The 14,746-nt window shown below is 40.9% G+C and overlaps 2 protein-coding genes across 2 annotated transcripts; both read left to right on the top strand.

Annotated features, from left to right (window-relative positions):
• Positions 1-985: 985 nt before the first annotated feature.
• Positions 986-4,833, top strand: LOC113154038 (cell division control protein 42 homolog). Its single transcript, XM_026348039.1, has 5 exons — positions 986-1,090; positions 1,487-1,559; positions 2,119-2,228; positions 2,348-2,545; positions 4,672-4,833. The coding sequence occupies exons 1-5, from the start codon at positions 986-988 to the stop codon at positions 4,759-4,761; spliced, it is 576 nt and encodes a 191-aa protein (XP_026203824.1). The 3' UTR covers positions 4,762-4,833.
• A 2,471-nt stretch (positions 4,834-7,304) lies between these two features.
• LOC113154039 (cell division control protein 42 homolog) lies at positions 7,305-12,445 on the top strand. The gene is made up of 6 exons (XM_026348041.1): positions 7,305-7,334; positions 8,918-9,022; positions 9,430-9,502; positions 10,099-10,208; positions 10,328-10,525; positions 12,305-12,445. The coding sequence occupies exons 2-6, from the start codon at positions 8,918-8,920 to the stop codon at positions 12,392-12,394; spliced, it is 576 nt and encodes a 191-aa protein (XP_026203826.1). The 5' UTR covers positions 7,305-7,334; the 3' UTR covers positions 12,395-12,445.
• Positions 12,446-14,746: the final 2,301 nt, after the last annotated feature.

Here is a 14,746-nt window from a genome sequence, read left to right as displayed (position 1 = left end):
AACATGTCCAAACCACCTCAATCTGTCCCTCTGATGGACTCATTCCTGACCCTGTCACTCTTAATAGAACCTCAACACCTTCAGCTCTGCTTCCCGTCTTTCCTTCAGTGCCACTGTCTCTAAGCCGTACAGTATCGCTGGTCTCTCCACCGTCTTGAACACTTTTCCTTTCATTCTCTCTTATCACCTTTACTGATGCACTCGCCTCTTCGCCTCTTTTCTACACTCTCTGTTGCTCTGACCCGTTGACCGTTAGTCTGTCCATCACCAGAGCAAACAGGAAGGGGCTCAGAGCCGATCCTTGATGCAAACCCACCTCCACCTTGAACTCCTCTGTCTCACCTACAGCTCACCTCACCACTATCTCACAGCTCTTATACATGTACTCTGACATACACACTGCAGCTCCATTTGTCCATCTCTGTTCTTCTCCATCAGCATCCTCAGAGCATCTGTTGTACTGTTTCTAGGTACGAAACCATATCCTCTGTAACATTTTATGCAGCCGTTTGACTTGTGTTTATAGGTTGGAACAAGGTAAATTTTACAGTGCATGTGATCTGATCCCATCAGCTGTGTCACATTGGATCTGTTTACCAACGCTCTCATCATCCCACTCAACAAGGTTATTGAGCTGCAGCCTTTTTTTGACTGTAAACTACAGTTGGGACATTTTTCTCCAAGTTAAGCAGACCATAATTCTTTTAGTAACTAAAGTGGCTGGCAGAAAATCATGAACCAGAATTATTACCTAATGTAGTGTATTTCCAAAATAACAATAATAATTTTCTTCATTATTAAATGTATTGTTCCAGAATAATAAGAAGGAATGTCTCAGTTATAAAAATGTCTGAAACATTATTCACACTTGAGAATCTAATGAAGCATTTTCACCTTTTATTCTTGCTGATACTTTTATATGTTGTAAATAGGAAACTTTCCCTGACCTCTCTACCTTCTTCCTCTTTTCCTTCATCCTCTTCAGATGCAGACCATAAAGTGTGTGGTGGTGGGTGATCGTGAGGCGGAAAAGACCTGCTTGCTCATATCCTACACCACCAACAGTCCTCCCTCTAAATATGTACCCAGGGTGAGTACATTTAATAACACAAACAATTCCACTGAGAGTTTCTGTTTACTCCTCCAGACCTGGCATGAAAGTAATTCTGCAAACATAAAGTCTCAAATATTGTCTGAGGCGCATCTGGAACCGGTTTAAACTCAGGCTGGAGAAACTCAAACCTGTTTCATAAACCTGAGCTTGACTGAGAAGCTCTAATGCTCTAAGATTCAGTGTGACAGCATCCATAGAAACTTTTTTCTAATGATGTTAAATAAAACTCTCCAGATGAAGGCTTCATTTTTTAACTACATTGGTAAATGTGTAAATTCAGCCTGTTTGCTCGCTCATTGTGTCAAAATGTGTTGAATTGTGTCTTTTCTAATTGTCACTCGATCATCCGTTCCCTCTCTCTCTCTCCTTGAGGTGTTTGATAATTATGCAGTAACAGTGATGATTGGTGGGAAGTCATACTCTCTGGGACTGTTTGACACGTCAGGTAAAAACTAAGTCTTCATATAGTCAGTACTGTACTGGACTGGACTGTAATTTCCTAATTTTCAAATCATAACCCTCTTAAGGTACTGTTGAATAACGCCTGGTATGACATCCATTCACACCACACGTCAGAAGAATAACGCTGCTCTTGAAGGCAGTGCAGGTCTTCAAGTGTTTGCTTGAAGCTATCACTGCCACAGGTGGTTCAACCAGTTTTTAAGAATACTGTTTCACATACTTTCACTCTGTATGTTTAATAAAATAGATAACAACAACGATATTTCATTGTAATTTCATACAGTTACTGTCAACAGTGACAACCAGCTACACACTGAGGATGTAGTGTATTTATAGTTGAAAATAAAGTATCTGTTATCTGTAAGTTTAAAGTTCAACTGGCACCTTGTAGTCGACAAACACTGAAAGGTGTGGGTTTCATTTTCTAAAAGAAGAACCCATCTCCTTATGCTATGTTCAAGATGTGGTTGCACTTCAGCTTTACCTGCTGTGTTGTGTTCACATTTTGATGTTAATGACAGTTTTTGTGTCTCCCCCTGCAGGTCAGGAGGACTACACCAGACTGCGACCCCTCAGCTACCCTCAGACCGACGTCTTCCTCGTCTGCTTCTCTGTTGTATCACCCTCCTCCTTTGAGAACGTCAGAGAGAAGGTTTGTTTCCGTCTGTCCTGACTGTTTGTGGTAGTTTCATATGCAGATTTTTATTTTTCTTGGCTTGTTTTTTAATTGTCTTTAAGGGGAAAAGTTTCTTTGTCCATGTCTCTTCACAGTGGGTGCCAGAGATTTCCCACCACTGCCCGCGGACGCCATTCCTGCTGGTCGGGACTCATGTGGATCTGAGAGATGACAGCAACACTCTGGAGAAACTGGCCAAGAACAAGCAGCGCGCCCTGACCTGCGAGAGTGGAGAGAAACTGGCTCGAGAGCTGAAGGCTGTCAAATATGTGGAGTGTTCAGCTCTTACACAGGTACGTGGAGTGGGAAGAAGTCCTAATGTTGTCATGTGATATTTAATGAAGAGAAATGAGAAGCGGCATTGTCACTGTAATTAATACAGACAGCAGTGACTGTTTGTGCTAGATTTGAGGCTCACAACACTAAATATTCAGTAATAACTGGTTGTAAATGTCAGTTTAGATACTTGCACACTGCAGCAGTCAGCATTAACATCTGTGTTTATTTGGTCAGATGACTTCTCACTAATAAAATAGAGATTTGATTAATGTTGGTGCATTAACACAACAAATAAAAATAATATTTATGTGCAATCACAATCATCTATCATCACAATTTCTATGGTAGTTGAGTTGAGTTGATTGAATAACTGGATGACATTTCATGTTCAGTTTAAGGTTTAATGTAATTTCTACACAGAATACATAACCTACACAGAAAACAGATCTCAACGCTGCTGCTGTGTCATTCAGACGGTCACCTCCAGCCTGCAGAACAGACACCCTGACGTCTTCTTTATGATCTCTGGAAACTTTAATCACTCCACCCTCACCAAGACACTTCCTACATTTACCCATTTTGTGAGCTGTCCCACCAAGGGGGATAGGATACTGAATCTGTTGTATGCTAATGTTAAAGATGCCTACAGCTCCACTGCCATCCCCCCTCTGGGAAAGTCAGATCACAACCTGGTACATCTCCTCCCACAATACACACCTTTGGTTTAGAGGCAGCCTGCCACCAATAAAACCTTAAAGAGGTGGACAGAGGTGGCACACCTTGCCCTGCAGGGTTGCTTTGTAGAGACAGACTGGAAGACTCTCTGTGAACCTCACGGTGAGGACATTGATGGACTGACGGACTGCATCTCTGACTACATCCATTTCTGTAATGGAAAGAGTTGTGTCTAGTTCCCATGAATAAGACGCCACATCCCAGAGTCCTCAATGACTACAGACCAGTGGCTCTGACATCACACATCAAGAAGGCTTTTGAGAGGCTGATCCTGGAGTCCATCTGATCTCTGGTCAAACCCTCACTTGACCCCCTCCAGTTTGCTTACCAACCCCATATTGGAGTGGATGACACCATCATACATCTGCTCCATCGCACCTGGACAAGCCTGGGGGCTTAGTGAGGATCATGTTCTTTGATTTCTCCAGTGCATTCAACACCATCCGGCCTGCACTGCTGGGAAAGAAATTAAAAAAACATGCAGGTTAACACTCCCCTGATTTTCTGGATCATGGACTACCTCACTAATCGCCCACAGTACGTCTGCCTGCAGAACTGTGTGTCTGACACTGTGATCTGTAGCACAGGTGCTCCACAGGGGACAGTTCTGTCTCCATTCCTCTTCATCCTGTACACCTCAGACTTCAGGTACAACTCAGAGTCCTGTCATCTTCAGAAGTTCTCTGATGACTCAGTTGTAGGATGTATTCAGGGTGGAGATGTCACAGAGTACCGGGGGAATGGTGGACAGTTTTGTTGAATAGTGTGGACTCAACCATCTTCAATTCAACATCAGTAAAGCTGGTGATGGACATCAGGAAATCTGGGAATCCTATCATCTCTCTCTTTATACAGAGGGAGGAGGTGGAGGTCGTATCTCAGTACAAATACCTGGGAGTGTACTCATTACTCATTAGCACTGTGCAAAAAGGCTCAGAGCTGTATGTACTTTCTGAGGAGACTCAGGTTCTTCAATGATTCTATGAGTCTGTGATTCCAGTGTCATCCTCTATGCAGTGGTCTGCTGGGGCAGAAACATGAAGGTGTCAGACAATAACAGGCTGAACAAACTGATTAGGAGGTCTGGCTCTGTTCTGGAGGTGGAGCTGGACCCTCTAGATGTTGTAGCTGAGAGGAGGATGCTGTTCAAACTCCTCTCAATCCTGGACAATCCCTCCAACCTTCTACACAGTGTGCTGCTGGACACAGGAGCACGTTAAGCTAGAGACTGATCAACATCAAGTGCTCCACAGTAAAAACTACAGGAGATTCTTTCTACCAGTGACCATCAAACTGTACAACTCCTCCCTGCTTTGTAAAAGGCTCTCCCCTGGAATATAATTATTGAAGCCATCAGAGGTAAAGCTAATCAATGTTTCTCTCCATGTTTCTGTCTCTTTCTTAGAGAGGACTGAAGAATGTTTTTGATGAGGCCATCCTGGCAGCTCTGGAGCCTCCAGACAACAAACCCAAGAAGTGCTGCGTCCTGCTATAGACACCACAAGAAGAGGAGGAAGTGGAGGTGGCCGGGGAAGAGATTAACCCAGATGGGAACAGGGAATACTGAGGGGAGGGTGAGGGGGTGGAGGTGGGTCAAGTAGACACTCGTTTAAACAGTGCCTTCAGTCGTAGTGATCTAATGTGGGTGTGGTGTTGGAACGGACTCGATCTGGACAGGTTTTATTCTCATCATAGATACGTGTAACACATTTGAGCAACACTCCTCAATAAAGAGGAGCAAGGAGTTGATGCTAAATAACATATATTCTGCAAATCAGTGGTAGCTGTAACCTGACTGACCTAACCTCCTGACCTGACTGGAACCTCGAGTGCTCTGTGGTGTGTTAGCACCTCCTGGAGGCCTTTAAAGGGGAACACTGCTCACCTTACAGGGGTCATCTGTGCTGTTTCACCCTCTGACGACAGGGTAATCAGTGTTCGTGTACATGAGGAAAACTCAGAACCAGGACACAACTTTAACAAGTAGAGAATCCTTCATGTTTATGAACACTGTTTTTTTCTGGGTCAGTGAGTTCATTTAAATCTTAAACTGAGCATGTTCCTCATTAAAATTAACTAGAATTTCACGTTTCTTATTTTTTCTAATGGTTTTGGACATAATGGTTTATTCTGATGATGTATATTTGAAGTGTTATATATCTTTTCTTTGCTACTTATTGTTTCTTTGGGGACATTATTTTAGTATTTTGAGTTTTTCATTTCTTTTCAGATGTTTTTACTATTACTTGACAAGTTGTAAAGAACATTTTTTTAAAAGTAATTTCACAGTAGTAGTGGAGAAATTAGCACTTTAAAGACATCATTTCTGTAACCACAGAAAAAAAAATTTTTTTTCCTTAAGATTTTAAAATTTTGAGAAATTGACTGAAAAATGCTTTATTTAATGAAATATAAATAAATGAAGATAAAGTTATGATGGCAAGGAAATATTACTATAAAAATGAAGAGGAAACTCATTTTTAAACGCAATAACCATTTACAATAGATGTGTAATTACTTTATGACTTCAGTTTCAGAATTTAAAATGAAACTTTAACTTGACTATGTAAAATTGAGAAATACGTCTACATTTTATTACTGTTGTGTCATTTCTGTGTCACTTTTCTTTTTTATTTCAAACACACACACGTAAAGCTACACAAGAAATCAGAGAAGAATCATACATATAACTAATAATGATAATATTCCTCCAGATAAAACAGAACCTAAACTTATCCTGTTAGCTACATAAATCAAACCTCACTACAATATTTTGCACAAGATATTCTGACATTTATATGCTTTTCTGTATCTTTTCACACATATAAACACATATAAAAAAACACATACAACAACATCTTCACTTAAGCATTTCTGTCACACATAAACACACAAGCTGCATCCTGAGTAGTGTCGGATCAATACGGCATCAAAGAATGAGAAAACAATGGATAAACACGAAACCTCTTGAGCGAAGAGAGGATTTCCTGCCTTAGCCTGTCGCCTCTGTGTGTATTCTGCCTTTCACAGTGACTGTAAGAAAACACTGGAGATGCAGAGAGAGAGAGAGGGAAGAGGTGACAGAGGGGGGACCTTATTTTCTGAAACCTCCTCTGCTCATCATCTGCTGAATTGCTTCAAATGCTGCCACTCAGTTTTGTAGACATGTTAAACCAAATCTCCAAAGCTCTTCTTAGCTGACAGGACACACAAACCCAAACAATGTGACCTTATGTGTGTCATAAGGTCTTTTCAGCAAGTGACTAAAAAGCACATAAAGTCATAACGTCAAGGTCGAGTCGCATTCTTACGATTACAGTAAGAGGATTTTGGGGTTTTTCTGAAAAGACCCGAATTTACAATGTTGGAGAGATTTTATGTAAATGAGTGAGATTTTATGTAAATTAGTGAGATGTCCTCCCTCAGTCGTATTTACTTTAGTTGTCCACTAAAGTAAATGAGGCCATCTGTTAGCATCACTGAGTGGTGTTCATTTTACACACAATCTCATTATAGTTAAAGGCAATATTTTAGAGTTAAAACTCTTTCCTGTTAGACATATTTTATCATAACCAAAAAGTTATGACTTTATACAATCTCAGTCTTGGAATAATGATACTAAAACAATGCAGTAACAAGAAGTCTGCTCTTGACAACATGACAGTATGTCATCTCCCTCTGGTGGACACTGACTTGTCTCCAATCAACAGAATGACTGTGGAAATACTAAAAATGACTTTAGCTTCAGGTTTACTTCCATAATAACATTTATCTGCTTACTGCTATCTAAGTGTGTGTGTCATGAGTGTGTTATAATTAAATAATAAGTAAATAAAAACATTATAATAACGTAGACAAAAAGAAATTGGAATTATGACTTTAAAAATCTTTGTTAAATAACAAAATTAATTTAATTTTGTTAAGTACAAAATTTACATTTATTAGAGCGACAATTAAAACAGAGGAACGTGAACATAGCATTTCGGACTTCCGCGTTTGGGGAGTTAGAATTTACACGAAGCACCTGAAGGCAGCACAGTTTACCAACACTGGCTGTGCGGAGAACAGGTAGGATCTGATTTAACCTTTAAACTTTAATATCATCACTGAAACAGGAGATTTTAGGACGAGTCTTTGGAAAAGTTGTGACAGCTCACAGGTGTCGTGCAAACGTCCGCGGGAGCGCGCACGGCCTGATAAATCTGTATTAACCAGTTTAAAGTGAAAGTATAAAAACTACATGAATCACTGTGCAAATAACGAAGGTAAAATGTTCCATAGACTAAATAACTGTAACAATCCTCGGTTACTGTTTTTGTTTTTAAACCTGTATGTCAAGCAATTCAAATTCACATCATTGTATATTAATGTTTGTAAAGGTTCCCTCCATCTAAATGTGTTTCATGTGTCTTAAATTGGGCTAAAGTCTACTCAAAACTACGCTACTTTTGTGGTCTACATATAAAACTGCAAAGTTTTAAAGCCTTCTTCTTCTTTTCCATTCAGCTGTTCTCCTTCAGGGGTCTCCACCGTGAATCATCTGCCTCCATCCTGTCCTCTGCATCTTCTTCTCTCACACCAACTAAATTCATCTCCTCTCTCACTACATCCATAAATGTAGCTCCAACCTCAGCATCATTCTCTGATATGTTCACAGTCTCTCCTCTGAACATGTCCAAACCACCTCAATCTGTCCCTCTGATGGACTCATTCCTGATCCTTTCACTCTTAATAGAACCTCAACACCTTCAGCTCTGCTTCCTGTCTTTCCTTCAGTGCCACTGTCTCTAAGCCGTACAGTATCGCTGGTCTCTCCACCGTCTTGAACACTTTTCCTTTCATTCTCTCTTATCACCTTTACTGATGCACTCGCCTCTTCGCCTCTTTTCTACACTCTCTGTTGCTCTGACCCGTTGACCGTTAGTCTGTCCATCACCAGAGCAAACAGGAAGGGGCTCAGAGCCGATCCTTGATGCAAACCCACCTCCACCTTGAACTCCTCTGTCTCACCTACAGCTCACCTCACCACTATCTCACAGCTCTTATACATGTACTCTGACATACACACTGCAGCTCCATTTGTCCATCTCTGTTCTTCTCCATCAGCATCCTCAGAGCATCTGTTGTACTGTTTCTAGGTACGAAACCATATCCTCTGTAACATTTTATGCAGCCGTTTGACTTGTGGTTATAGGTTGAAACAAGGTAAATTTTACAGCACATGTGATCTGATCCCATCAGCTGTGTCACATTGGATCTGTTTACCAACGCTCTCATCATCCCACTCAACAAGGTTATTGAGCTGCAGCCTTTTTTTGACTGTAAACTACAGTTGGGACATTTTTCTCCAAGTTAAGCAGACCATAATTCTTTTAGTAACTAAAGTGGCTGGCAGAAAATCATGAACCAGAATTATTACCTAATGTAGTGTATTTCCAAAATAACAATAATAATTTTCTTCATTATTAAATGTATTGTTCCAGAATAATAAGAAGGAATGTCTCAGTTATAAAAATGTCTAAAACATTATTCACACTTGAGAATCTAATGAAGCATTTTCACCTTTTATTCTTGCTGATACTTTTATGTTGTAAATAGGAAGCTTTCCCTGACCTCTCTACCTTCTTCCTCTTTTCCTTCATCCTCTTCAGATGCAGACCATAAAGTGTGTGGTGGTGGGTGATCGTGAGGCGGAAAAGACCTGCTTGCTCATATCCTACACCAAAAACATGTTTCCCACTGAATATGTCCCCACGGTGAGTACATTTAATAACACAAACAATTCCACTGACAGTTTCTGTTTACTCCTCCAGACTGATCAGACCTGGCATGAAAGTAACATTCTGCAAACATAAAGTCTTAAATATTGTCTGAGGCGCATCTGGAACCGGTTTAAACTCAGGCTGGAGAAACTGAAACCTGTTTCATAAACCCGAGCTTGACTGAGAAGCTCTAACGCTCTAACATTCAGTGTGACAGCATCCATAGAAACTTTTTTCTAATGATGTTAAATAAAACTCTCCAAATTAAGGCTTCATTTTTTAACTACATTGGTAAATGTGTAAATTCAGCCTGTTTGCTCGCTCATTGTGTCAAAATGTGTTGAATTGTGTCTTTTCTAATTGTCACTCGATCATCCGTTCCCTCTCTCTCTCTCCTTGAGGTGTTTGATAACTATGCAGTAACAGTGATGATTGGTGGGGAGCCATACACTCTGGGACTGTTTGACACGTCAGGTAAAAACTAAGTCTTCATATAGTCAGTACTGTTAACAACGCAGTACTAACATGGCAAGAAATTGCGACTGGACTGTAATTTCCTAATTTTCAAATCATAACCCTCTTAAGGTACTGTTGAATAACGCCTGGTATGACATCCATTCACACCACACGTCAGAAGAATAATGCTGCTCTTGAAGGCAGTGCAGGTCTTCAAGTGTTTGCTTGAAGCTATCACTGCCACAGGTGGTTCAACCAGTTTTTAAGAATACTGTTTCACATACTTTCACTCTGTATGTTTAATAAAATAGATAACAACAACGATATTTCATTGTAATTTCATACAGTTACTGTCAACAGTGACAACCAGCTACACACTGAGGATGTAGTGTATTTATAGTTGAAAATAAAGTATCTGTTACCTGTAAGTTTAAAGTTCAACTGGCACCTTGTGGTCGACAAACACTGAAAGGTGTGGGTTTAATTTTCTAAAAGAAGAACCCATCTCCTTATGCTATGTTCAAGATGTGGTTCCACTTCAGCTTTACCTGCTGTGTTGTGTTCACATTTTGATGTTAATGTTAATGTTAATGTTTTTGTGTCTCCCCCTGCAGGTCAGGAGGACTACACCAGACTGCGACCCCTCATTTACCCTCAGACCGACGTCTTCCTCGTCTGCTTCTCTGTTGTATCACCCTCCTCCTTTAAGAACGTCAGAGAGAAGGTTTGTTTCCGTCTGTCCTGACTCTTTGTGGTAGTTTCATATGCAGATTTTTATTTAGCCTGGCTTGTTTTTTAATTGTCTTTAAGGGGAAAAGTTTCTTTGTCCATGTCTCTTCACAGTGGGTGCCAGAGATTTCCCACCACTGCCCGCGGACGCCATTCCTGCTGGTCGGGACTCATGTGGAGCTGAGAGATGACAGCAACACTCTGGAGAAACTGGCCAAGAACAAGCAGCGCGCCCTGACCTGCGAGAGCGGAGAGAAACTGGCTCGAGAGCTGAAGGCTGTCAAATATGTGGAGTGTTCAGCTCTTACACAGGTACGTGGAGTGGGAAGAAGTCCTAATGTTGTCATGTGATATTTAATGAAGAGAAATGAGAAGCGGTATTGTCACTGTGGCTCAGACAGCAGTGAGTGTTTGTGCTAGATTTGAGGCTCACAGCACTAAATATTCAGTAATAACTGGTTGTAAATGTCAGTTTAGATACTTGCACACTGCAGCAGTCAGCATTAACATCTGTGTTTATTTGGTCAGATGACTTCTCACTCATAAAATAAAGATTTTAATCTAAATCTGTTGTATGCTAATGTTAAAGATGCCTACAGCTCCACTGCCATCCCCCCTCTGGGAAAGTCAGATCACAACCTGGTACATCTCCTCCTGCAATACACACCTTTGGTTTAGAGGCAGCCTGCCACCAATAAAACCTTAAAGAGGTGGACAGAGGTGGCACACCTTGCCCTGCAGGGTTGCTTTGTAGAGACAGACTGGAAGACTCTCTGTGAACCTCACGGTGAGGACATTGATGGACTGACAGACTGCATCTCTGACTACATCCATTTCTGTAATGGAAAAAGTTGTGTCTAGTTCCCATGAATAAGACGCCACATCCCAGAGTCCTCAATGACTACAGACCAGTGGCTCTGACATCACACATCAAGAAGGCTTTTGAGAGGCTAATCCTGGAGTCCATCTGATCTCTGGTCAAACCCTCACTTGACCCCCTCCAGTTTGTCTATCAACCCCATGTTGGAGGGGATGACGCCATCATACATCTGCTCCATCTCACCTACACCCACCTGGACAAGCCTGGGGGCTTAGTGAGGATCATGGTTTTTGATTTCTCCAGTGCATTCAACACCATCGAGCCTGCACTGCTGGGAGAGAAATTAAAAAAACATGCAGGTTAACACTCCCCTGATTTCCTGGATTATGGACTACCTCACTGACCGGCCACAGTACGTCCGCCTGCAGAACTGTGTGTCTGACACTGTGATCTGTAGCACAGGTGCTCCACAGGGGACAGTTCTGTCTCCATTCCTCTGCACCCTGTACACCTCAGACTTCAGGTACAACTCAGAGTCCTGTCATCTTCAGAAGTTCTCTGATGACTCAGTTGTAGGATGTATTCAGGGTGGAGATGTCACAGAGTACCGTGGAGTGGTGGACAGTTTTGTGGACTCAACCATCTTCAATTCAACATCAGTAAAACAAAGGAGCTGGTGATGGACTTCAGGAAATCTGGGAATCCTATCATCTCTCTCTTTATACAGAGGGAGGAGGTGGAGGTCGTATCTCAGTACAAATACCTGGGAGTGTACTCATTACTCATTAGCACTGTGCAAAAAGGCTCAGAGCCGGATGTACTTTCTGAGGAGACTCAGGTTCTTCAATGATTCTATGAGTCTGTGATTCCAGTGTCATCCTCTATGCTGTGGTCTGCTGGGGCAGAAACATGAAGGTGTCAGACACTAACAGGCTAAACAAACTGATCAGGAGGTCTGGTTCTGTTCTGGGGGTGGAGCTGGACCCTCTACATGTTGTAGCTGAAAGGAGGATGCTGTCCAAACTCCTCTCAATCCTGGACAATCCCTCCAACCCACTACACAGTGTGCTGCTGGACAGAGGAGCACGTTAAGCTAGAGACTGATCAACATCAAGTGCTCCACAGTAAAAACTACAGGAGATCCTTTCTACCAGTGACCATCAAACTGTACAACTCCTCCCTGCTTTGTAAAAGGCTCTCCCCTGGAATATAATTATTGAAGCCATCAGAGGTAAAGCTAATCAATGTTTCTCTCCATGTTTCTTTCTTAGAGAGGACTGAAGAATGTTTTTGATGAGGCCATCCTGGCAGCTCTGGAGCCTCCAGACAACAAACCCAAGAAGTGCTGCGTCCTGCTATAGACACCACAAGAAGAGGAGGAAGTGGAGGTGGCCGGAGAAGAGATTAACCCAGATGGGAACTGGGAATACTGAGGGGGTGGAGGTGGGTCAAGTAGACACTCGTTTAAACAGTGCCTTCAGTCGTAGTGATCTAACGTGGGTGTGGTGTTGGAACGGACTGGATCTGGACAGGTTTTATTCTCATCATAGATACGTGTAACACATTTGAGCAACACTCCTCAATAAAGAGGAGCAAGGAGTTGATGCTAAATAATATATATTCTGCAAATCAGTGGTAGCTGTAACCTGACTGACCTAACCTCCTGGCCTGACTGGAACCTCGAGTGCTCTGTGGTGTGTTAGCACCTCCTGGAGGCCTTTAAAGGGGAACACTGCTCACCTTACAGGGGTCATCTGTGCTGTTTCACCCTCTGACAACAGGGTAATCAGTGTTCATGTACATGAGGAAAACTCAGAACCAGGACACAACTTTAACAAGTAGAGAATCCTTCATGTTTATGAACACTGTTTTTTTCTGGGTCAGTGAGATCATTTAAATCTCAAACTGAGCATGTTCCACATTAAAATTAACTAGAATTTCACGTTTCTTATTTTTTCTAATGGTTTTGGACACAATGGTTTATTCTGATGATGTATATTTGAAGTGTTATATATATTTTCTTTGCTACTTATTGTTTCTTTGGGGACATTATTTTAGTATTTTGAGTTCATTTCTTTTTAGATGTTTTTTAAAAAACTTTTTTTTTTTTAATAATTTCACAGTAGTAGTGGAGAAATTAGCACTTTCAAGACATCATTTCAGGAAAAAAAATTTTTTTTCCTCAAGATATTAAAATGTTTAGAAATTGACTGAAAAATGCTTTAATTTAATGAAATGTAAATTAGTGAAGATAAAATTATGATGGCAAGGAAATATTACTATAAAAATGAAGAGGAAACTCATTTTTAAATGCAATAACCATTTACAATACATGTATAATTACTTTATGACTTCAGTTTCAGAATTTAAAATGAAATTTTAACTTGGACTATGTAAAATTGAGAAAAAATCTCCTGTACACATAAATGTATCTCCATGTTTATAGGAGACCACTTGCGTCTAGATTTTATTACTGTTGTGTCATTTCTGTTGTACATTCTGCTTGAAACAAACCACCAGTTCCCACGTCATAAGGGATTCAATGGAAAATCTAATGATCCCATTTGCAACAAGTAATCACAAAACCACAGCGTGCATACTGAGTAACACTTAACAGGCACAAGGGCACAGATTAATCCTTCCAGAGTCCAAAGCTCTGCTGCTAAAACAGCAAGAATATAGCACTGAACACACACAAATCACTTTTCTTTTTTATTTCACACATAAAACTATGTTCACAAGAAATCAGAGAAGAATCATACATATAAATAATAATGATTGATAATATTCCTCCAGATAAAACAGAACTTAAACCTAACCTGTTAGCTGCATAAACCAAACCGCACTACAATGTTTTGCACAAGATATTCAGCATAAGCTGACATTTATAGGCTTTTCTGTTTCTTTTCACACATATAAACACATATAAAAAAACACATACAACAACACCTTCACTTAAGCATTTCTGTCACACATGAACCCACAAGCTGCATCCTGAGCAGCATCTGATCAATACGGCTTCAAAGAATGAGAAAACAATAGATAAACACGAAACCTCTTGAGCGAATGAAAAAAGAGGAAGAGAGGATTTCCTGCCTTTACCTGCCGCCTCTGTGTGTGTGTGTGCTCTGCCTTTCACAGCGACTGTAAGAAAATACTGGAGATGCAGAGAGAGAGAGAGGAAAGAGGTGACAGAGGGGGGACCTTATTTTCTGACGTCGCCTCTGCTCATCATCTGCTGAATTGCCTCAAATGCTGCCACTCAGTTTTGTGGACATGTTAAACCAAATCTCCAAAGCTTTTCTTAGGAGCTGACAGGACACACAAACCCATACAATGTGACCTTTTGTGTGTCATAAGGTCTTTTCAGCAAGTGACTAAAAACCACATAAAGTCATAACGTCAAGGTCGAGTCACATTCTTACGATTACAGAAAGAGGATGTTGGGGTTTTGCTGAAAAGACCCAAATTTACAATGTTGGAGAGATTTTATGTAAATGAGTGAGATGTCCTCCCTCAGTCGTATTTACTTTAGCTGTTCACTAAAGTAAATGAGGCCCTCTGAGTTAAAACAGCTCTTTCCTGTTAGACATATTTTATCATAACCAAAAAACAGAGTCTTGGAATAATGATACTACAACAATGCAGTAACAAGAAGTGCAGATAAGACTGAGTTTGACCTCTGGCTACTTGACTGTATGGCCGACCACCTC

The sequence above is a fragment of the Anabas testudineus genome, chromosome 11 (genome assembly GCF_900324465.2).
Source record: "Anabas testudineus chromosome 11, fAnaTes1.2, whole genome shotgun sequence".
NCBI classification, from domain to species: Eukaryota; Metazoa; Chordata; class Actinopteri; order Anabantiformes; family Anabantidae; genus Anabas; species Anabas testudineus.
Note: the sequence above shows the minus strand (reverse complement) of the source record. Positions and strands in the feature narration are given on the sequence as shown.